At 38.1% G+C, this 25,982-nt stretch overlaps 1 protein-coding gene across 2 annotated transcripts in view; it reads right to left on the reverse strand.

Annotated features, from left to right (window-relative positions):
• The window catches only part of MGAT5 (alpha-1,6-mannosylglycoprotein 6-beta-N-acetylglucosaminyltransferase), a 111,091-nt gene that overhangs the window by 55,842 nt on the left and 29,267 nt on the right, over positions 1-25,982 (reverse strand). For both annotated transcript variants that reach the window (XM_068195215.1, XM_068195216.1), the window contains exons 2-3: positions 12,956-13,344; positions 9,115-9,282 (exon numbers count right to left, since the gene is read on the reverse strand). In XM_068195215.1, the coding sequence (XP_068051316.1) occupies positions 9,115-9,282; positions 12,956-13,193 (406 nt within the window). In that variant the 5' untranslated portion in view covers positions 13,194-13,344. The remainder of the gene's footprint in view (positions 1-9,114; positions 9,283-12,955; positions 13,345-25,982) is intronic.

Here is a 25,982-nt window from a genome sequence, read left to right on the forward strand (position 1 = left end):
ATTAGCCTGAGAATTCAGTGCAGAGCTCAGAAATCACCAGTGAATAATCCTGACAGTTCCAGTGAACTACTACTTGCTCTTGTCATACCCTTTCTTCTTGGCCACTGGCAGTGGGAGTTCCAGGTTGAGGATCATCCCTCCCCATTTTTTTCTTAATGATCAGACCCTGTATGAATTACATTTCTGCTCCTCTTGCTGCTCATTTGAACTCAGTATGGAAGTGTGCTTGAGCTTGTTGGGAACACCTCATAGCTGGCTCTCCTTACATAGGAATCCAGAGGTGAACAAATCTCGTGTTTCCCATGAGCAGCTGAGACCAAGCTCAACCAGATACCAGCAATTCACACTTCTGAGTGTGATCATAAAGACAAGGGAGATGAAGAAGTGGAGCCCTGGGGATGCCAATCTACACATCAGGATCTTCCAAAGCATGAAAAGCAAGCATTAACATACAAGTCAAGACTTAGATAAAACCCCAAACCCTAATATCTCATGAGGATTCTTGTTAAAAAGTATGGATAGATGTATTATGCTGTTAGCAAATTCATGTTGGATAATTCTTTCCTGAAGGGGAAAACTACATTAAGCCAGACATTAAAGTTAATTTTGTTGGAAAATAGTATTTGAGAAACCACAAGAATTTTTGCCCTTAATTAGGATTTATGTAATTTAAAATACAAGCTCTGAAATCTCTTTTCCAAGCCAAAACTTAGAACTTACAGCCAAAAAAAGTTAGAAATATAGCTGTCAAGTTATTACAAAACAACAGCAGTTAATAAACACACTTTTTTCTCCTAAACTTTGTGTGAGCCATTATATTAATTTATGTTCTACACACACCTGTTTTTGAATTAATGCATAGCTTATCTCCTCTTGACTGCTGTTATGAAAAGACATAATTATTAAACATCTATCTCATATGATGTTACATTAAAAGTCAATGCATTAACAAACTAAAAACATGAACAAAGCACATTATAAATCTAAAAGCATGCAGTCAGTACAGATAATCCTGGAAAAAAAAGAAAAATACTGATAAAACACCAACCAACTGCAGATTAAAAAAAAGAAAACCCATTAAATACTGTTTGTGAGGTCCTGGAATATTTAAAATATAACTACCAAACTCCATCCTCAAGTTTAGAAAGGAGCCATATGTTCCCTTCACAATGATCTATAGCGTTGCATCAGACGTCGTTCGAGCACAGCAGGTGAACCTGAACTTGTGAACAATCCTCAGTTGTTTCAGTGCAAAGTCTGGCACGTCAGCATCAACGACCTGGCAGATCTGAGCTGAGCCACCAACCCTGCACTGGAAAAGAAGCTTCTCTCTTGTTGCTTGCTATGAGCACTGCACCTGCTAAAGTCCCAGGCCTTCAGCACCTAAATACCAGCTCACAGATGCAGCTCGTCATTGCCTCCTGCATTTAAACTCCACAGGTTTTAGTTCTAATAGTGAAGGTTTACAACACCCACGTTGAGAATGATGTGGCTAAAAGCACAGTCTGTGGTAAGGAACTGATTTTTGTTTGCTTTCAAGTTGCTCTTTAATGAAACAGTAAAAATGAGCAATAGTAAGAGCTACATGCATATTTCCTCCCTTTCCTACATTGCATGTCCTTCAAATAATGTGCTTTGTAATAGGCTAAAAAAATTCTGCTTCAATTTATCTCCATCAGACAGTTAGGAAGTCTAGAAATATTCCACTAAGACAGTACTCTGAATAAGATTTATAATTAGTCACTCAGCAGTGAGCGCTGTTTGATAGGTGCTCTGTTTGTCATAAGAGTTTTAAAATAGCAATATTGGTTAAAGCAAATGAAAAGGCTGCAATACTGCTGAAAATGCAGGCTGACACCAGCAGCCTGTCTACTCTGCTAAGGACCAGCTTGGTGTTCTTCTGAGAATAGAAATGTATTAAGAATTTAACACGACACTAAAAATTATGCACTTTGGAACCTTGAGGCTTAAACTCTGATTTTCAGACTAGTGCATATTAAAGTGCTTTTTGATGGTATACAGCACAGATAATAGCTCAAGTCAAAAGTGTTCCCATCAGCAGATCTCATAAAATGCAGAACCTCTCTAGTATTATGAGGTCAGAGTAATCACATCCGATCAAATTTTTTCACCAATTTTATCTCTGTTCTCCTTCTGGTTTTGATCACTAAATATAAGTACTATTCTTACTTTAATTCATGAAACTGCCCTCTTGTTTCTATTTCAGTCCTGAAATCTGGTATCTGTGCTTAGACACAGACTGCAGTTAAGGCCGGTTTAGTTTGTGTAAGGTCTTCTTTCCCTTCTCCAACTAATTAACACATTCTCAATTCAATTCACATTTTCCATCTCCAGCTGGTAAGATTTCTTTAAAGAGAGAATTTGCAGTGTGAGCTGAAAGCACTAACAACATATTCAATCAAATGAGCTAAAGGTTTTAAGATTTTAAATGCAGAGCACAAAATGCTTTCTACCAACATTTTAGAAACTTCTGTAGCAAAGTGTTCGAATGATTTAAAGAAAATTAACTTTTCTACCTCTAGTCCATCCTCACACAAGCTGTGCTGCTGTGTTCCATTAGCACTACTGAAATCAATGCAGTGTTAGGAGAATTGAAGTAGTAGTCAAGTGGTTAATCAAAATGCAGCCCAGGGGACCACTAAGAGCCCCCTTCAGCATTATTAACACAGCCTTGCACTGCAGTGGAAAATATTCACCAGTAGTCTTCTGCACACACCACACTGTGCTGTGACAGCCAGGTTTGAGGGCACACAAAACTCCCCAGTTCCACACAACTGCTTCTGTGGGAGGGGGGAAAAATCTTAATAAATCCACATATACAGTGTGGAAAAAGAATACAACGAATAAGGCACAGTAAACACGAGTCAAAGCAAAACATCACCTCCTGGAAGCTGCTGTCTTGACTATCAGAGCCAATGCAGTCCCACACCCTGCTGCAGCTGGCGCACACTGGTGCCCTGCGGGCACAGTCAGTCTGTGCTCTGAGGCACGACACACCGTGCTGACTGAAGAAAAGCCTACTCTAGTCCTCTCAAGACAGGAGGGCAGCTTTGGAATTTAAAACAATATCTTAGCTTTTTTAATCTCTGCAGGTACAGGACTATGGTGGAATTGTGGTTTCAGACTGCTAAACCCAAAAAGGCTGTGTAACAGAATTCGTCAGAGAGCCATGGGAACAAATCCACTGATCCTGAGGTTACCTGAGTCTCTCCCCCCCGACCTAAAAGGCTTCAGTGTGGCAGCCCCAAGTCTTCAGGAATAAGGACGTGGAAATACGACAACAAAGGTCCTTCTCACCATAGTAACATTATTTAAAAAAAAAAAAAAAAAAAAAAAAAAAAAAAAAAAAGCATTCTTGTAGCATTGCCAAAGCTGACTTGTCAGCCTGCCTTGCTACATATTCACGAAGGATGCCAGATATCTGACAGGCATCCAAGCCATCATGTCTTAAATGACAAGTATACACTGAAGTCTGCATCTTAATGAGTGACTTGAAAGATGTTAAAACTGAAGTTGTTAAAAGGAAACTGAACAGCCAACACAGCAGAACAAGTTAATGCACAAGGCAGAAAAGCTATGGAAGCTTTGAACAGATAGACCAGAAATGTCCTCCCTCATTGTGCACTGTGACATGCAGCAACCTGAGCCTGGCTGTCCTTAGGCTTAGCAAGGCTCCTCCAAGCACCTCCAGCTGTGTACAAGGGGAAGGCTGAGGAGGATTTAACACAAACCTTCACTTGATCATTTTTGTGGGATCAAAGACACACAATTAAAATCACTCAAAGCAGCACTTTCCAAGGCAAAAGAATGTTTTGTAAACAACCAGTCTGGCAGAGTTTTCAGTGCAATTATTATATCTGGGGTGTTAGATGGTCAAGATTATCAAAAATTTAGCTTGTCACTGAACAAGCACAGAAAGAGCAATGACCACCTCTAAAGAAACCCATCCCACAACACAACACCCTAACCCCACTCCCACTGCTTACCAAAAATATCACATGAAGAAAACACAAGACTGATTCTCCAATCATGTTTGTGCACATTTCCCTATCTGATGAATCATGATAGGGCAATCCTGTCCCACAAAAATCAAGGATTTATCATTGTCTTAGAAAAGCACAACTGTTAAAAACTAAATTGCCTAAACCAAACTCATCCTGTGTCTGTCACATGGAAGCAAAGATGCAGCTACAACAGTAGCAGCCCTGTACACAAGCTCTGCTTCAAAGTGCCATGGTTTTGTATTTCCCCATTTCTGTTTAATCATCTCTATAACAGCAACTTTAAATCTACTTAGGGTGTCATTTGTGGCAGTGCCTCAAAGCTTCCTGTTCTAAAGGCTGGTGAGAACTCTTATCTCCTAGACAACCAAAGTTTAGATTAATACTTTCCTGTGTGTATGGGAATAAATTACTTCCCAGAGATGCAAAAAGGATGGCTATCAAATATCTCAGAAGCTTTTCAGATACAGGTTAGATAAAGAGAAAAAGAGAGAAAAGGAAAGATAGCTTTATTGCTCTCAAAACCAATCAGCCAAAGCTTTATAAGCATCTTTATTAACAATTCACTCTTCCATAAACAACATGGAGGTTCTGAAAAAGCAGTTGAAAATTGTCAATATCCAAACCACCAGACTGCTTGATGGTTTTGCAGAAGGAAGAAGAAAAAGCAAAATATGCTTACAGTTTTATACAGGGATTTAAAAAGGGTGGGGGGGGAAGTAACACTTAAGCTCCCACTCAAGCTCCACAAGTGTTCACAGCTTTGCTTTTCAACATATTCTATGCAGCCTCATGCTCTAGGACAAGTCCCATCCTCAACTCCTCTAGGATTAAAGATATATACGCTATTGAGAGCTCATGCTCTATTATCCTTTCATACAACCAAAAAGAGGAAAAAAAAGCCAATTTGCTCTTGGGCTTCCCTTAAACAAACTTCAGAGGGAGAACTATGTGTAGGACCACACTAAAGCTAAACACAGTGAGGGTATGAATACACACTACAGTCTACAGATACACAGCAGTTAGATCGCGAGTCACAAAATCAGAGACTGGTTGGGGTTGAAAGGACCTTAAAGACCATCTTGTTCCAATGCCCTGCCATGGGTAGGGACACCTTCCACTAGACCAGGTTGCTCCAAGCCCCATGCAGCCTGGCCTTGAACACTTCCAGGCATGGGGAGTCCACAGTCTCTATCGACAACTTGTGCCAGGTCTCAATATTCAAAGAATTTCTTCTCAGTATCTAATCTAAACCTGCCCTCTTTCAGCTTAAGGCCATTGCCCTTGTGCCATCACTCCATGCCCTAGTGAGAAGAACCTCCCCAGCTCTCTTGTAGCCCCCTTTAGGTGCTGGAAGGGGCTCTAACTTCTCCCCAGAACCTTCCCTCCTCCAGGTTGAACAGACCCAGTCTCTCAGGCTGTCTTCATCAGGAGAGGTGTTCCAGCCCTGTGATCAAAACTCAAGATTAAATCAAAAGAAAGTTTGAGTTCACCTACTTCAGAGACAGTTATGTTACAGCCTTTGCAAAATCCTCAATAATTTATACTACCATTATCACTTTCTTATCATGAAGAAGTCTAATCCAGATGGACTTTCTTCAGGTCCTTTTATCTGCCAAAAACTCCACACCATCACAGAGTGATATTTCCATGGCAGACTTCACCACTGCTGTCTCAGTTCTACACCACACTTGATAGCCAGATGTGGTACAACTTAAAAAGAAAAAAACTTTGTTTCATAACTTGAAACAAAGATAGGTATTTTTTCCAAACTGCTAAACAGCTTGATTATTTTCAATGCCAATGCTTCCTTTTTCTTCTGCTGTCAGGCTTCTTCAGAGAAATTATTGCTCATTCCTTCAGGAAGTAAATTACAATGGATTATAAACTCCAGATTTCAACATGTCCTGGCCCAACACTGGACTCCCCCAGATTTTGTGGCCCACCTTTCTTTACACAGTCAAGACTATGTTTTGTTTTGTTGAACATGGTTTAAAACAAATTAAAATAAGCTTTGTTATTTATTAACTTCTATGCTTGCAGAGAGGCCTCAAAAGAAGAAATGCTGATTAATCATCATAGATCTCTGTTCTTCCTCATTTGCAAATGAGTACTAATTTTTTTTCTCCATGAAAGTGTTATCAATATTTAAAAATACACAATGAACAAAAGCTTACAGTATATTCAGATTGACCAGTCTAGCCTGCCATCGTAGTCAGTTTTAAATTGTAAGAAAAATATTATGTTTTGCTCTTGAATTTGTTATAATCAGCAGTGAGGATAAATTCTTACAGCATAACCACTTTCCTGTCATTCTATGTCTCATTTTATCATTTCTAGTTACTCCAGTAGTGTGTATATATATATATATATATATATATATATATATATATATATATATATATATCACAGTAATCTTTACACAAGGTCGGGGGGACAAAATGCAGATCTCAGGACAATTTGTGGCTCCACTCTTTACTACCAAAGTTTACAAGCAGTGTCAATATGATGAATATGAAGCCTTATTTATTTCAGAAAGGCTTTCCATTGGTAAAGGGGCATGGCTGTACAAATTATAGAATGAGAGGTCTCAGTGTACTGTGAAATCTCAATCCAAAACCAATAAATGCATGATGTAGCTTCTCTGGAAGCAGGACTCTTGTAGGAAGGTCTGCTAGTGACATTGCACTGTTTCACTGACAAATAAGGCTATAAATAACTTAATTTACTGCAGAGTTTTAAGCAGCAACTCTGAGGCAAAAAAACCCCAAAAACTCAAGAAGTCTTTAAAAAAGATTACCAAAATTATTAAACATTAAGTTAATCAGATGTTCCACAAACACTATGGTTGTCCAAACAGAAAGACTGAAGTCAATAATGATCGCTAACATGAATTTGTCAGCATTAAAATATTACAACTGGTAAAGACAGGAAGGGTAATCCTAACATGCTTGTTGTGATCACTTCATAGTGTAGCAGCTGAATGTTAAAAAGAAAAGTATCATCTGTATTTGTACACATACCTCTTTCAGCTCCAGTAATATGACAAACTGTTGGGTAACAAAATGCCTTCACCACAATTTTCACATTACCTCAATTGCTCTAACACTACATAAAAGGGATGTAATTGAAATATTACAGACAAAACCAACATTGGTATTGTCACAATGTCCTCACCTAGCTTATTTTCTGAACAATTCCTTCCTAACAGAGAAGATACTTATATTCCAATTATGCTGGAATCATATGGCTTCCAGAGCGTGCTGTCAGGAAACTGCCATGAAGGAAGAAGTAGAGACAAGTTTTTCATTTCCATTTGGCAGCATCTGATCTGAGTAATTGTCACTGATTGCTTCAAATGGATGAAGAGCAGGCACTTAACACAGGGGTTAGGTTCAAGCTCTACTCTAACTCTAGGTACTATCCAGTCCAGAGGTATCTCAGCAGTGACATTTTGCAGTCATCAGCAGGATACATTAATTGAACCTTAAGGAATTCTTACCTCAAGGTTTTTCTTGTTGCTATTGTTTAATGGTTGCTTCAGACATTTTAAACTCAGTGTACCAAGAGTCAAAGGTAAAAAAACAGTGGCTCTGATGAGAGGAATTGTGTTCTTTGCCACAGAGCAAGCATCAGGCAAAGTAATGAAAACACTGCAAATGGAAAACTCTTACCAGGCTCCTTCAACGTTGCTCCTGAATACCAAAATTGTGAATCTAGCCCACTCCAAGAATAATAAATAACATTCAAATCACCCTAAGAACTGATGAAAGATGTTTCCTTTCCACATAAGAACAATGAACCTTTGCCTATAAATTTAAAAGCAACAACATGAGTATACACATTCCAATTATCTGCAAATCTAAGGAAATAAGAGCTCTTTTGTCCAGATACAAGAAGAAAACATACAGAGATGTTTTCCTTTTATATATGGCCTAGAAACTCTAAGGGTGCTGTACTCATTCACTTTCCATCTCAGTGGAAGTTTTTCCAACCAAGATCTTGTTCTGGATGCCTTGTGGCAGGAAGGTGGCACAGCCTGTCAGCACCCTGCAGGTGCTGCACCTCTTCACGTACTTGTTCCTGATCTGCCTTCAGTTCTACCAAGGCAAGGCAGATGGGGGGAGGGAAATGTCTGTCTGACCAAGAGATAACATGACTTTAGCACCCTGGTACAGATAAATGCAGATAGGACTGAGCAGCTGAGAGCAACTCTGCTGCCACACTGTCATCAGGCACACTTGCCAATCGGCTTTCCTAGACTTGTTCCAGTGAAATTTCCCTACCGAAGGCAGCATTTGCTTCTCTATTTTGAGAATTTTAGCAAGTAACACCTTCTTAACAGAAATAGCTATTTTTGCAGGAAACCCAAGGACAGACAAGACATAGGAGCGCAGTTATCAATTTATTTACCAAGTTGCCTTAACTCTTCTGCTCTGTTCTCTTTTGGGACTGCAAAGATCATTTGACTTAGACTCAGACTTTCCTATGAGTCAGGACTGCCAGTATCTCTTTCATCTTGGTGGCAGAGCAAAACAGTCCATTCACTGAAGACAAAATGAATGACTTCAAATGCCATCTCAAAACATGTTTTTATTTTAACTGAATGTACCAGGTAGGTGATCTCTCTGTGTCAAATCCTAAGAGCCATTAAACACTGTAGGGAAAGATATTTTTAAATCATGACCAACAATTATAATAAATAATTTCTTTCAATTAATAACCAATGAAGTGGATATGGTAGAATGGCAGAGCAGATTGATACCAACCTAAATAGTTAGGCTTTGAAAGAAAAGATCTCCCCAGTTTCATCATTCTAAAATGCAACCATTTAAAGCACGAAACATCTACTACAAATGGGTGAACTATTCCCATTAGCAGAGATTTTGATTTTCTAATGTGCTCAAATTATCACAGAAAAAAGATCTTCCACTGAGCTTAGACTTCAGTTTGTCATTGATAAAGGCTAGACTTTGAATTTTGTTTTCTAAGACATTTCAAATACCTAGCACTGAAAAATCATGTAATGCTCAAGAGAGAAAAGGTTCAGATTAAACAGCTCATAAATAATTTTAGTAGTTGCCATACACACCTGCTACATTAAGCTTTTCAGCTGCTCCTAAGCTGGGAGCAGAAGTGGTGGTATTGTTGGTCGAGTTTGCTCCTGTTCCATTAAGTACAAGATTTTCCACCTTGGACTCCAACTTCCCAATGCGCTGCAAGATATTATCCAACAGGACAGCAAGTGTCTTTTTCAAATCTGCAAATGAAAATGAAAAGTTAAACTGCTTAATAATGCAGTGCACACGTGCCAGACAGATCAAAAAATAGATTCAAGAATGAGACTGGATATATACATCTATATACACACATACACACACCTCCTCTGTGTAAATCTTTGCCATTAGCAGCTCTATGCACTCATGTTCCCTACTTTGTTCAGCCTGAGATCCAAGTTTCCTTGGCCATGGAACTTGTCAGCCTGTGTATTTTATGAAGCACAGTGCAACTCCTAGATAGCCACATTCAAGGTGAAATGTGAACCTTTATGGGAACAGAAAAATGCTTGCTTTGCAATGGCTCAAGTAATAAGAAGCTGCTTAAATAATAATGAGTCTAAACCTAAATCCATATTCAAGCACTATCAGAGGAACAGTCTGTTGCTATTCAGTCACCTGGGAACAAAAATCCTCTTCCCAAAAAGGACAGCTTTAAGCCAGTACAAAACCCTTCTCCTGCATCTCCTCCACACAACCAGCTTCTGCACTGGGAAATTAAAAATAGATAATAATTTCTAAAAAAAAGTTATGTTCAACCTTTCTGTGGTAGTCACAAAACACCAAAATTCACCAAAAATTTCTTCAGTCTCCTGGTGATTGTCTCTGTCTGGTCTGACACAGGGCTTCCTTGGCACGGATGGCAATGAACAATAACAGGAATTTGCATACCAAATGACAACAGGGAAAGAGCTCTCTGATATTTTTTTTTCCTTGGCTTTTTTTTTGTTCAGATTCCTTGAAGGAACACAAGACACTTTGGAAAGTTAAAAGAAGTGAGAGCAAGAGGAGAAAACTAGATCACTATCAGACAAAACTGTAAAATTATAATGGAAACAAACCAAAGAAGATGAAACTATTGTCCTTTGTTCATTTACCCTCATAAAGATTAAAGAATTTGGGACAAGGAATTTACATTATTTTTCCATTTAATTACATCAAATAATTGCATGTGTTTTGGTATAATGTATTTAGTTTTTCATAACTTTAGAATCAAATAATATTCTGATCTATAATAGAAAACTTTTCTATACATCTGAAGACATTGTACTGTCTCTACAGCAGTTGTAGTTTTGCCACATTTATTCCATGCTTTTTTTTTTGGTTTTCCCATGACTATCTCAATTCTTGTGCAAATGAGAGACTAAATAAGAAAATGCTATTACTTTAGAAAGTTTGTAATTGTTTTCTGCAAACAAAAGGATAATCATATTTATTCCATGGTGCCATAAAGAAAGCCTTTCTCATTATAACTGTGATTTCTTTTGTCCTGTAAAGATCAGAAGGTGGAATCTGAAGCACTAGTCCACACATCTGGACTACTTTAAAAGGGGTCCAGAAGTTATTTAATGGCATAGTGTGCAGAAGAAAAGGAAACTCTGGACTTAAAATTAACAAAACCATGGTAGAGAAGGAAGAAAAAAATCTAGGAAAAAAAAGTAGTAAAAATAATTCAGGAAACAATGAGGAAGAAACATAGCCTACATAAAAGCATAACAGATCGTAAAGACAAAAGAGCTTTATTTAAATTTATTATTTTTTAATTCTGATACCAAGATACTAATATGAGAGACATCTGGTCAGAACAAAATGGCAAGTGGAGGCTAGTTTGAGAAGGGGAAGGCAGAAGCACAGATTCACAGAATTTTTGTAAAATAACTGTTTACTGCTATAAAGAAAAATCTAATATTCACCGTGTATATCTGAACTATAACTTTTAAAAGGAAAATGTTTGAGCCACTTACCTGACAGGTGAATACACGGCAGAAAGAGAAAGTGAGAAAGTAAACAAGCTGTGCAACCACAAATTAAGGAATGACTGAAAACCTTTCAGGTGGGTAAAAGCAGCCAAATGTAGCAAACATTTAATTTACTCTTGAACATGGAAATCACGACTGTGCTCACTTAAAGCAATCAGAGGATAACATTAAGAAAAATAAAAAGGCTAAATAAGCAAGAGCATTAATTTTCACAGAACACTGAAGAAACCTCTACCAATTATTATTAACATCAGTCATTAATGTGTTTATTTGTGAAGAGCGAACCTGATTATTTGCTAGAAGCAAGTCATTTGATATGCCAAACAGGACAAATTAACTTATTAAGTAATTACCTTACCCAGTTTCATAAGCTATTATTTAACATGGTGTTATTCACTCACCATGGTGCTTTTCCCTGAAATATTTTAAATAACTGCATCACCATTATTTTCCATCTTTCCAAACTACTTTGTTGAAAACACTGGGCCAAACTTAAAATTTAAGTCTTTAATCTTAAAAATCTTCTCAGCCACGGACTTGAAATGGCTACACAAACCTTGGCTTTCCCTTCACAGAAGTGACACAAAGTTATTTCACCTGCTTCCAAATACAGTTTAACTTCTCCTTGGGAACTTCACCAGTGTTTGGAGGCAAGTCAACTCATTCCCCAGCAGGATTTGGAACAGGAAATTAATGCCACAGGCAACAAGCTGCAGGGGGAACTTTGCTTATGGATATCCTGTACCCATGTTAATCCAGTTACCTTCAATATCTGGCACCAGATTATTTGGGTTTTGTTGTCTATTTTCTTTTTCACTTCATCCACCATCAAGCACCCCTGCACAGTAACAGGACACTGGTAATGGCTACACAGCAGATAAAGTTTTGTTTTGAGCATAATCACACAATCCTCTAAGGATCTCTACTGGCTCGGAGATCCTCAACCCAAATTCTGATCTATACCACTCTGTTTTGCTTGTATTGCTTTGTAAGGCAACAGCTCCAGAATAGCTCAACATGCAGCCACAAATCTGGAGTTACAGAATAAGGGCAGGTTGTTATTTAAGCAATGGAGCAATTTACTTGTTAGCAAATCTAAATGACTACTTAGTTTTCCAGACAGTCTGGAAGTGCATAGGTAGGTAGGAAAGAAAGTGTGTCTAAAAACTGCTAAACAAGTAAGGTGTATTATGTGATCTTAACAGACTGAAAAGGAACCACACCTAACCTGAAATTTGGTTATATATATATATTTTTAGTAATATTTTCAGGTAATATGCTTCATTCCTTTCTGCTTGCTTTGTCTGACACATGCACAAAAACTAACTCTCATGTACAGTCTGGAAGAGAGGAAGCATTAAAAACAACTGCCAAACAAAGCACTAAAATTCACAGAGTTTTCTGCCCTGAGGCAAATAGGATATACTTAAGGTTAATTTAGGAATATACCAGAAAAATAAACTTAAACGTTAAGTAAACTGACTGAACAAAGAAGTGAAATGGAAAAGAAGAAATAAATAGCAGGTCTCCATTTTAAACTAAAACGAGTTTTTCCACAAGGAATTTCTTAGATCACTGAAACGAAAACTGAAAAGCCTCCCAACTTTCTCAGAAACACCAAAAAGGTGTTTTTAAAACTGAGTTCTAACAAATAACCTAAAGCATACTAGATAGAGCTACTAGACAGACATAATAAAAATTAGCAGACAGCTTCATTTTCAAGGGACTGGAAATGTAAAGTTTGTCCCACTTAAAAGGGAAGGCCGTTTTCTCTATTAGTACAGAAAATGCACAGGGTAAAGTACTGCTAATTGAGCGGCATTATGAAGCAAAATGTTTGGACAATTGAGGAAAAAACCTTAATCAGATTATCAAATAATCCAGCGAACACACTTACCATATGCTGTCACTGTCCCAACGTAAGGCCCATCAACTACATTTTTATTTTCTTCAGCTAATGCTTTGATGTATCTTTTGCTGAGATCCAAAATTTGCTCACGCAGGACTGAACTGCTTTCGTGTTGTGTTTGTTGCTGAATAGTAAAATGCAAAAGCATCATTCCCCAAATAAAACCAAAAGTCACCAGAAAAAAGCCTAGTTTCTGAGAGGACAGCTTCCATGGAGAGAATGCCATGATTCCCAGCAGATTCACACAGTTACTACAAAGGTTCCTAAAGCATGAAGCCAAACAGCAAGTTCATGGTCCAGGTATATAAATATCACAGAGCAGCACTCAGTCTTATTCCAACTCCCTTGTCAACACATATCCGTGTTTCAGTTCCATCCTGTTGCAAGAGAAGAGAAAAAAGCACATTAGCACACCTGAAGTTTTTACTACCCACTCTAGGTGCTCCCTCCAACTGGTACAAAGCAGGAGCAGACAAGATGCTTGCTTTGTAAATGGTTAATTTGCATGTCTCATCATTGTACTGTAGAAGCCAGAGCAAAAAGAGCCTGAGAAAAGCACTGGAAAGACAACAAAGCAGGAGTGATGTGCCCAAGCAGGTGGAGAACACCTCACAGGATCTGGATCAAATTCCCTGCCTAAGCAGTTTCTAAGCTGTATTTCAAAGTAAGGCTGCTGTAACATATTTATTTGTGTGTGTGTACACAAAACTTTGTGATGCTGCCAGTGCAGCAATTTAAGACAATTCTCAATGTAATTCAGTTCTCAGAAAACAAGTAATTTTAGCTGACAGTGACACTGCTCGGAGTTCCTGGCAAGAGCTACAGCATATGGCTAGATAGGTGATCAGGAAATCAGACTCCCTCAGGGGTGAAGAGGCAAGAAGAAATCTACATTATTTAAGCCAATACACTCTCCTGGCTTCCACTGCAAGCAGTTGGGAGGCTGGAAAAATGTCCTGCTCCTGTGTGGCCTCTGCTGTGCACAGTTACTCCTCAGCCATAAAACAGACTCCAACGAGGTTGTTCTTTGCAACTACTACTAAATTGAAAACACAAACTTCTGAATGCAGCAACATGTCTCTCATATATAAACTAATATTCTCAGAGCTTTTCATCCACAAGGGAAAAGGAATTGTAATAAAGGCCTTCAAGATACAGTAGGACTAACTTTTCAAGGTAAACTCAGTTATAAAGCCTGGCATGAAGAATCCAAAGGCAAGAAACGGTCTGTGATGAGAGTTAGAGGCAGGGTCCTTAGCTTCAAGTCCAACTAGAAGATGGGTAATTAAAAGGTAATTAAGTGTAACCTATCCCGTTAGAACACAGATTTGGTAAAATGTTACCCTTTTAACTTCATAATGCTCCCAGACAGGATTAGAGAACATAATGTTCCATTCTCTGCTTGCACAGATAATGCAGATGTTGCTCTGTTTTAACAGGATAATTACTCAGATCCCTGCTAGCAGTGCTCCCTGCTTGTTAAAATTCCCTGTAGATCTGCTTCCAGTTGAACCAGCAGTTGTGCAGCAGGACAGAAATACCTTTGGAGCACTTATCTTCTATGTGACTTGAGTGTGCACATTGCACATCACTGATTGAAGTCACTGCAGAAGTGAAGGCACATTGCTTAAACTAAAAGCAGGCAAGGCAGACACTGTCCCGTGCACTCACGCTGCTAAAGGAACAATCTGCAGCCATATTTTGCTTAAGGAGGAATGGGGCAGAGAAATTAATTGCAAGTACAGTGAAAAACATCATAAATCCCTCAAGATGGCTTTTTCACACTGAAAATATCTCAGGAAAGAAAATTAACAGTCTCAACAGAGAAAATTAAGGACTTTGTTTAATGCTGCTCTACATAAATTTCAGTCATTTTTCCAGGAAATGGCAGGGAGAAATTTTACTTCTTTCTGTTTAACTACAGTCTTGAGATACTTTTGGTCTGACTGAATAATAGAATATTGTTACTTCATTAAAAATGGAAAGTTTTACTATTCTTTTGCAATATTGGGTGTGATAAAATATAGAAAATTCCATAGTCTAAAACAATATAATGACTTAAAAACAAATCTAAAATATTCCAGATAAACTCCCTCAGTGACTTAATTTCAAGTAAGCACTGACAACATCCTCTACAGCAATAAGATCTGTGGTAAACAGTCAATATTTCTTCCGCAATTATCACTTGTTTGTGAAGCAGAAAACACTGAATAAGAAAGTAAACCTATCACCACCATATTTTAACAGACAAGTACTAATGATTGTTTATGACTAGTTGATAATGGAAAAAAAATCACCTCTGAACATAATTAAAATTAAAAACAGCAATTTAAAATGCAAGTATTTCACAGCCTTCTTTTTAAAGTTCTAGAACAGAAAGAAAGATCATATAAGAAAGAGTGTAATGGCACTGAACTATGAAAATGATCTCCTTAAAGAGGTGTTGACTTTTCTGTTCTATTTATCAACAGAAAAATCAATTTAAATCCACTTAAAAACTCTAAGAAGGTAGACAGTAAATACTAAATCTGTGCCATAAGAAAGGACTAAAATTCAATGACAGATGGAAGAATGGCCCCCACTATTTCAACAAACAAACATAAAACCCCAAACCCAAATATCACCAACAAGCCTTATTTTTCCTGAAGCAACTTGATGAGCTCCCAACAACATGTACTTAACTAATTAACTTCACAGCCCTGCTGGTGGCCATGGAGGTTTATAAAGTGCACAGCAGAATCCCAGCACTCCCATGGGCAGCTGCACTGACTTTGGTATAAATTTAATCCCGGATCTGACAGCTGTCAAGGACTGCAACACAACTATTCCCCGGTTAATGATTACCACATACCGATAATGAGTCATTATTTGGTACCTAAGTGGACAGTGGACAGAAGATATCAAGGGGTGATGTGGAATGCACGAAGACAGCAGCACAGAAATGTCTCCATGTATTTTTGTTTTGACAGGAAATTAATGACTGAACTGAGCAAGAGCTGAAGCTATAAACACACATTTGTCTACTATAATCACTGACGGATTTTGACTGACAAGTTATCTCTCTGCCCATACCAAGTAAGACATCCCAAAACTTCAGGTGGTACTGTATTTCCCTTATTCTCCTGCACATCTTATAAATCTTCCAAAGGAGATAATCTTGTTAATTACTAAGGCTTTTTCCTAGTCTAGTCTCCAAATGCAGATCTCTAAAGAGGATATGGACACCCATATTTGTTTGTGCCTCTAAAGAATGACAGGTGCTTTTTTTTACCCACTCTCCATCCCTTTTTTAGCTTTGGAAAGATGTGGTCCCACTCTAAGACATCTCTTGAAATAATTCCAGTACCCCCTGGAAACTGGATGCTTTACTTGTGAGTTTGTTTGTGAAACTGTTAGGAAGATAATTCTTCCTGACTTAGAGCAGATGATGTACAAAAACTAAACACCAAGTGTGGAAAAACAGGATGAAAGGATACATGAGGCAAGAACACCTCTAATAAACAGCATCTTTGTCATGTTCTTTCTCAAATTCAACTCCAACCAGCCAAAATCCCACTACAACAAAATTCTGTGGGGTGGTAGGCAGTGTTTGGGGTTGTTTTTAAACAGACTAGTTACAGCTTCTGTGAAAAACATACCTCAATTTACAACTCAATTGCCCCTACCCTGAACAAAACTTATTCACATATTTAATTGAAAAAGGGCTAACCTTACACCCAATTTATCCAGGCATAATTTCAAATGTACTATTATATAGCTTCATCAGAAACACATTTTTTCTGTTCTGTATTTAATAAATCCTGTCCAACAGCTGGTCAATTCACTAGTTAGAGGATAACATTATCATGCTGATGTCACTGCTACAAAAGAAGTCTCACACTATTAAGAAGCATCTCAGATAAGTACCCTAATTAAAGTGATCTGTATGTCAGGGCTGCAAACCACACAATTCTCAGCATTTTAAGATTTTACTTTTTTTTTTTTTTAATGCTTAGAATAGAGTACAAACAGTTCATCTTCATGTGAACAGCTTTTGGTGACACATATCCACATATTCCTCTTCACTTTTTAAGGAGGAGAATTAATAATCTACAAGAGATTAAGCAAAGTCTCTTTATAAATATGTACATATACACAGCTTGATATTCTCTGTCCAATCTGTACCTATATTAGAAATGGTACTTAGGGTAAGCTTGGAACACCATTATCCTCAGGATACTCAGAATTAAATCAGGATATTCAGAATTAAACTCTTCATCAGTTGAATGCACCATTCATCAGTAGCTACACAGTTCTAAAACCTTAATTGTCTGTAGCCAAAGCAGAAGCTTTTGCACCCATAAAAACAGCAGCTTGAGTGGTATTTAATGATTAGTTTGTTATAAATTCGAACATAAGCAACCTTACACATCATTACTAGCAAACAGTGTATATGTATTTTTGTATCATGTGGCTCAGTAAAAATAGTATTTCCAATTCTAGGAAAAGGGCTGTATTCCAATGCCAAACGTGCAAGTCCCAAATTCTGGCCTCTCATGCTTAAGAAATTATTCTAGGAATAACTGCATGAGCTAGAGCTGGGTACCAGGTGCCTCATGTCACAGCAAGAGCTTAGATATAAGAACCAAGGGCTGGGAAATACAGGCACAGGTTGAAAGGAGAGGCCCCAAAATTGTGAATTACTCAGTAATGGTCAAATACTACTCCATGATTAGACACAACCTTAAATTTTGGAAAAAAAACCTGCTTTTCTTTTAACAGCAGCAAAAGCTGAAAAGGAGGCATAGTAGTGCTTAATGAAAGGCACCTGAGACAGGCCCATCAGTGCTAAATCCATGGCACCAGCTGTGGTACCCTCTGCTCACAATTTATAATGGAATTTTTACAGACTGATTGCTTTGACTATGCAGTAGTAATGACTAGGATTGAATAAAACCCAGCCTTTAGTAACAGGTATTGTCAATGAGTGTCAGTCTACCCAAGCTCTGTTATAAAGTTTAAAGCTGGTTTTAAACTGCTTTGTTTCATCAGCCTCCTAAACCTTCAGTCACGGCCATCTCTCATTCTCCTCTTACATATATCCATCCAGACATTAACAATGGGTATTCAGATGCACTCATGCCACCCTGCCTGACCTATTTTCCAGATTGTTTCCTGAAGAGGGCAAGCCACCCTTCTGTTTGCAACTGTTTGATCCTGTAGAACAAGTTGCTACAGACCAGCCAAGGACAAACACCAAGATATGAACCTCCTCTGTTCTTACCAAGGGCGTGCTAACCTGAAAGCTGACAATAATTCAAGTGTGAAGCCAGTGGGCTGCCAGCACACCAGAGCTACAGCCAGCAAACACAGGGTGAGTGAAAACACCTGTCCTATCCCAGACCTCCTCTGCTAAGGGATGCCAGGAGTCAGGCTTCATGCAGAAACTGATGCAATACATCCTAAAAGGGATAGGCAATCCTCTAAAACCTCTTTTCTAGGAGTAGAGTCCAAACTGGGAGTGCTATGTTTTAAGAGTTTAAGCCAGACAAACTTCCAGTATATATGAACTAGAATTCCAGGCTGATGTTAACCACAGTCTCCTACTGCAGCTGTATTGCCTAAACAGATGTGCACTATACCCCAACCGAATGCAAATTAATGGATTTCCTGGTATTGCAGTTGTTTATTCCTGTGGGAACATCCCAGCAGCTGTCCCATCCCATTTGGTCAGTCTGTGCTCTGAAACAGTGCAATCTGTGTGCTGTGATTGTGAGATGTTGGCTTCCCTCAGTCCTTCTGGAGGCTCAATCTACCTTTCCTTCTTTCAAACCACAGCATTAACAATGATAAGTTATGGCCTCCTACTTAATGCAGGCAAGTGAAATCAAAGAACAGTCACATGCTCTGTTGGTAGAAGATAAGAAAGGATCAGAGAAGAGAAAAAGAAGCCTGATTTCTGATAAGATTACTTGCATTTAGACACGATGTCTGCTCATGCCATTGTCAAGTGTCTTTGTACCACACACATTTTGACTCCAGTACTGACACTGCAATTAATTAACCAATACACTTAAGAAATATACTCTATTATAATTAAACCATCCACACATCTAAACAAAACTGAGTGTTCAGAAGCAGTTGAAGTAGCTGCTGTTCAGCCACTGACCATGTCAAATGCATAAAGCAGAGGTCAGACAGCAGGACAACCTAAGGCTGAATCCACACCTGCTTAGGGTGCCAAGGGCTGTATATCCTGCTGAGTGGGTCAGAGAAACAAAAGAACATTCATTTCAATAGGTCAAGTCATAAATTTGAAGCCACCTCAAAACATTTTTGTTAATATTAAAACAAACTTTCTTCATTCAGTTGTGATCAGTCCAATAAAAGGCAGAAGTCTGATAAAAAGCTTATAGAACATCCTGGAAAGAGCAGAAGTGTTGTATAGCATGTGAGCAAAACTGATAATACTAACTCAGATCTGCAAGTCCTAGGTCTAGGTAAGGGCTTCCAACTGGTTGAATCTATACATATTCCCTACACACCTCACAGGCTCCTCAGGAAGAAGAGGTAGCTGAAAAAAATCGTGCAACTATACCAGATTTATGCACACTCTTGCTAACTGCACATTTTATAATTTACATTCCTTAATATAGAAAATAAATGCATGAAACAATTTTCCTTAACTGTGTGATGGAGTCTTAGTTTCGCTGTTCCTACTGCTGCTCAGTTTTATTTTCAGCAATGTTTCTGCCAACCCATTCTCTTCTTCTAGCTGACAGATGTCACTGTGTCTTCTCGCTCACCACCCCTCTACAGCTGATGTGGCACCATGTACTGTGCCTGAAGTCGAAATTTGGGATGTAATCCCATGAAGTGAGAAAAGCTAAACAACACTGGGTCAAAACAGAAGCAGCAGGACAGATGGACTGAGGGAGACTAAGAATATAAATACTCCAGGTTTGGGGTTTTTTTAGGTTGGGGAGGCATGTTTGCTTTTCTGCATGTGCATGTAGTACAAATTGGAAGGAGGTGGTGGGAAGAAAGTTGAAGGAAGGGAAAGCAGTCTCTGATAAGGTGCCATAAAAACAAGTAAATTTTCATCTTGAGCAAGCAGCTTGCCTTCACTTTCAAAAATAAATTCCCCCACTTAGAAACAATTTGGGTGGCATCCCACCTTAATTCCCCCACGTGGGTGTGTGCTTCCACAGAGCACTCTGAAGTGTTTCAAATTTTCTACCTAGCACACCACTTGCTGTACTTCAGTCCTACAACAATTAAACCACCTGATGTTCTTCCTTTCATGCTGTTTGCTTACTGTGGTATTTTAGGGAGGGAGGGAGTAGAAAAGGAAAGAACACAACCGATAAGGGGAAAAAGGATCAGAAAAAAAAGGAAAAATCCTTATGTGTTGAAATCCTCGTGGTACATACACTGTTTACTGATTAGAAATACTCCAGGCAATGCATTTAAGAAGATAATCACAAACCGACCTGATCTTCTTTAAATAAACTGAATGAATGTTAGGACTAGGAACAGGACTTCAATCATCTTCAGAAAATCAGAAATGTTCCTGACCTTGAACAGGCAAAAGAAGTGTACATTTTTACAGCCATTTGCAGTCAAAGGACAGGGAATATTAATAACCTTCGTCTCGCTGCTGCATTAAAACCACATGCCCAAAATAGCATTTTCTCGCTGAAAAGAACATTTTGAAATGTCAGCATGCTGACTGAGAGATTAAGAAATAGTTTTTGGTTTTTTCTGCGTTTTGGTTGTTTTTTTTTTTTTTTTTTTTTTTTGCCAGAAAGCAACTTACAGAGCCTGAGAGCCCCAGTCATCATCTACAAAATCACTAAAACCAGTGAAAAAAGTGCCCATAAGCATGCTTTCGTGGCTTCAAGAGTCCTTGAAGCCCACTGCACAAACAAACCTTTAAGCTACTTCACTAATTTTAATGAATTTTAAAAATAGGAGTCATGGCCAATAAGTTTTATAATATTTCTAGTGTGGATAAAGTACATATATTTTTCTCTTCCCCTCCTTGCAACTCCTCCGAGTGAAAGGCTAATATAGAACATCCTCTTCTGTCATTCTCAAGTTTACATTTGGCACTTGTCCTCAGAAGGGTGAAACCATGGCACCTGCAGAGAAGCAGGGCCTCACCCTTTTCAGATCACCTGGATGATCTCCATAGCAAATCCTCCTTGGTTCCTATACAATAATCCCATATTCTGGTAACGCTCTCCCATTTCTTTAGGGCACAGGGTATCTGTGGCAGCAAAAGCTGCAAGCATTGCTATGAGCTTATGCAGAAAGCTTTATTTATTTTTAATGAATAATAAAATTAACTTCAGTCTATAATCAAAGCAACCAAATTATGAGGCACTCCAAGAACGACTAAGTTTATTACATAGAAATTGGATCCATTAGCTCATTTCTTGCATCAAGCTGATACTCCAGGCTCCAATCTCACCCACTGCTATTAACCACAAATCAGCCTGTTACATCACATCTTGTGGTCTGTCCAAGAGGAAAAACAAGCAACTCTCAACAGGAGCTCTGTCCTACTCTCAGAGGAAAGTGAAAACCTTCTTTGTAGTCAGCAAGAAAGCCCTCATCAATGCGGATGCCCAACTTCATCCCCTTTCAAATCCATCGTCAACACACTAAATGTGGTCTTCTGCAGTCGTGCTGAACCTCAGACAGCCAAAAATAAACACAAGTTCTTAGGAAAGATCCAAACATGTTCATGCTCAAAATACTCACTACACCTTACAGAGAAAGTTTTTCAAAAATAGAAAACAAAGAATATAAATACATCTATGTTAAAGAGTTAACTTTCTTGAATTTTCTACAATTTTCTGGGAATTGTAGATAAAACAAGTAAATTCTCATTAAATTTGGTTTAAATTAATTGTTGCTACAGGATTCTACACGCAAACATTTGCAAAGGACAAATACCAAGGGAAAAGACAGCAGACTCTATTAAAATAGAGGAAAGCAGAAATAAATACATAGAAAATTTTTATGTGCATGCTATTAAGCAAGTGCATATCAGATCACAGGGAGGACAAAAAAGTAAACAGCTAATCTGACATTAAATGAGTCTTCAGAAATATTTATCTTTTGTTGCTTTAGAATTTCTTGAACTTGGGTCAAAGTATAACATTTCTTCCAAAGGATTTGTTCTTGGCAAGCATGTTGAACACATTCCAGCTTATGTGGCTAGACAAATGGCTGGAAGTACAAGCTGCATCTCCAGAGAACAAAATTTAATGGAATTAAAATTTCAATACTGTCACCTGTTTGGAAGCAACAGTGCTGCTGATTATTCCATCACTCTGTATTTAAGACCTTTATTATTGAAAGGATGAAACTGTAATTTGTAATCTAATTCAAAAGTTAGTAGGGCAGCAAAATATTTTGACCTGTTTCCTGCATATATCCTGTTGTTCAACACTGGGATTTTTCAACAGCTAATAGCACCAAAGATTAGAGAAGAACTTTTAATTGAAATAAAGAATGAAAACTGCCAATGTTTCTTATTTCTCTTTGTAAGGAGCAACAATTCGTCACACAGAGATGTCAAAATATTTAAAAGGACATACATGAAGTTCTGTACACGTGCAATGAAGTCCCATCAGAAACCTACAGTCACAGAAGACAGACCCTTATAGCAAAGGGCTTGAAAGTAATGTTAGAGGAAACATTAGACAAAAGTTTCACTGTCTACACAGTTCTGATCCATTCAGCCATAAAACAGTAATAACATGAGCCTTCACACAAAACCTCTGCACGTGATTCTCACAACACTGTTAAGAATTTTAAAGCTTTGTGAGAAAATACAACAAATACAGAATAACATGGCCATGACCCCAAGATTATTTTCAAAGGAGAGCCAGGTGAGGGCAAGCATAACCACATTCTATCCTGTCACTGACTGTAACCATGGCACTGCTGGGAGGGCATCAGCTTTCCAACCACCTGCAGGATCAATAAACTACACAAGTTTCCTCTGCAAACAAATGAGCTGTACTTAGTTTATCACAGGGCACAACTTCTGAACTATTTTGAGAAGGTGGAAAACAGCCTCCCCTCTTTCAGTATCCCTAGACAGCTGTAGAACAACTTGTACTGGCAAACTCTGAGGAATAGCTCCGTTTCAGCTGTAGCCTTTACAAAGCTAAATGGGGAGAAAAAAAAAAGAAGTGACGTGCAGAAAACAGCCGGCACAGGCAGCATAAGGAAAATGAATTAGTAATAGGACTTTGTGGTTTCTCCCCAGACTGCTGCTAGGCAGGGAGAGGCAGGACAACATACAGCCCCATCACCATGATAAAAAATAATGTGAAAATGTCCTAGCGAGCAGCACAGGTTTCTGATCTGATGTTCTGCACAACACAGTACTAAAGGATGCATACAGAACCCCCTGAGCTCTCCTCATTGCTTATACAAAGTCATTAACAACAATGTTCTTCTTTTTAGCCTCTCTCACTCCCAGGTTTTCAGGTTCTCCAGATAGTGATAAGCTACTCTTCAAAAAAAGCTATTTCATCTGCTGGTTCTGGTCCACACTGCAGTAGTAGTTTGGGTAATGAACTTTCTTTAATGCCTCAGTGCTTTTAATAAATAATCCTAATTACTAGAAAAGCCTCCTTTCCAAAGCATGCTTTCTTGAAGCTATTATCAATACTCCCATTCCAGGTTTGGTAGCAAAAGTAGCTTCATTTTCAGTACTGAAAGCAAACCTTTATTGCTCCTGCAATGCAGTTTCAAAGTAAATGTATGTTAACATCTTGGAAAATTTAATTATTTACAATATTGAATGCCTGAGTAGTCATGAGCTTCTTCTTCCTTCTCCAAGGTTCTAGGTAAACTCAAATAAGAAAGTTATCCTTAAGTAAATCAGAAAATAAAGCCTAAGGTCTATCTTTAATAGACATAGAATCACAACTTAGGTCTTGAAATCTCTATTTATGTGAGCAAATACCACAGCAGAACAGGAGCACATCTGCAAAAGAACCCGACAGGTTTTGAGGACGTGACATTCACACCAAAAGCATTTCAGCTCAGAGGTATGGGTGTCTGTCAGGACTGGGAGGATGGTGCTCTGGATTGTATCTAATCTGGTTTTAAAGAATAAATATCAGCAGTTCCACTTGCATTTCTGGAATATTTTCATTACAGAGCAACTCAGTTTGTGGTTTCCTAGAGTACTCCATTATGTGTGTGTGTATATATACATACATACATATATATATATATATATATATATAAAAGTGTTACTAGCAGATTATCAATTCACTTCCAAAAGCATGTCTCATGCAAACCCATGTTTGAGCACATTAAACTTCTCTGACCTACCAAACTCATTCATGTTATAGATACGCATCAAGAAAATTGCTAAGTAAACTCATAAATCAATTGCCTGTAGTTATTCTCTCAAGTAACATAATCCAATTTGTAATGTTAATGGCCAAAGAGATATACAAAACCCCTATTGCTTCCTTTACGTGCATTTTGGTTACAGATCAGCAAACAACTGCAGATTTACTAAGAATGCAGCTGAAACCAGTTCAGCTCATGCATGAATGAGCTTTAACTTTATCCAAAAGGGTTTCTTGAGCTCCTGCAGCTCTGTAACATGCTAAGGCTGCCCACACCAGGTATTCCCCCTTTTACAGACCCCTAACCACTGCAACGAAATGCAAATACTGCAAAGATGAATACCAGTTCAGTTTTCTGCATTTTTCTTTTTTCCACCTCTTCTACTTTTTTCTTGTTCCCTGTCTTCCCTTACTATAGAAGCAGAAGCTTTCTCAGCCAGCTACTGATTCACAGAAAGCTTGTAGACATTTCATCACCAATTTGACTGAAATTCCAACAGGAACTGGAAGTATGAAGGAAAAAATTGGATGACTGAAAGAGTCTTGTTTCATTGGGAAGTCACAATAGAATAAAATTAAAAGAAATTTTGTGTTCCCACATTCTAGGTACAACAGATTACAGATAAATAATATTATCAATAGGAGAGCAGAGCTAAGCTCTTCCTTTTAATTAAGAGCAAGAACTTGCAAATGTCACCAGCATTTCAAAGATACAGTAATAGATAAAATTTCACAATAGCAGATATTGCTAGAAGAAAGTTGTAGAGAAAACAGTAGGTAAGCTTGAAAATCTGATGAGTGGGGAAATCACTGTAAGAAACACAAAGTATTAGGCTGGTAAAGAAATTGAAAGATGAAGAAAAAAAAAGTACCCTGAGTGAGATGAGGTATGCAAACATCTAAATGCAAGTCTAAGAGAGTAAAGGAAATGAATGTTAAACACATGAAAAGGTACTAAGGAGAGCAGCCTGACAGACATGGGCTCACACAAACTGAATGGCTGAATACACCAGCACGGGCAAGACCGAGAAAACACAGAACATGAAATAATGCTAAATCAACACTGTGAGTGATTTCCAACAGACACAAAGCTGATTCCAATGCAAGTGGCAAAGCATAACTAATACGTTCCCATACACAAATAGGACTTTAACCACTGATAGAGGAAACAGTTTGCTTGTCAAAAGTTATCACTATTTCCTGATACACTTCAGCTGCTACAACTTTCATCTTGAGTGAGAAACAAGTGGAGCTTTTAGTTTATGAGAAAGTCACAAACAGTGAACAGACCTTCCTATATCAACACCTTCCTTAAATAAAATATTTAAGATAACAGGAAAGTTGTTCAGAATGACTATTTCTCAATATTACCATTAGTCTTATCAATATATCAACTTTACCAACAAATTAACTTCTCATAGGGTCAGCTCTCTATGTAATTTATCTTCCAAAGACTTGCATTGATTCAAACCATAAGGATCCAGTCCTTTAGTAAATAGGGTTTGTTCTACTACATGTATATACATTCATGAGTATAAGAATTTCTACAGCTTTCAGTAGTCCTCAGGGACAAAATGTAACATCACCTTTGCATAAGACATGATGGGTCTATGTAAATGTTGCTTCATAGGCAGTAAGAGGATTCT

This window comes from Anomalospiza imberbis, chromosome 7 (genome assembly GCF_031753505.1).
Source record: "Anomalospiza imberbis isolate Cuckoo-Finch-1a 21T00152 chromosome 7, ASM3175350v1, whole genome shotgun sequence".
NCBI lineage: Eukaryota > Metazoa > Chordata > Aves > Passeriformes > Viduidae > Anomalospiza > Anomalospiza imberbis.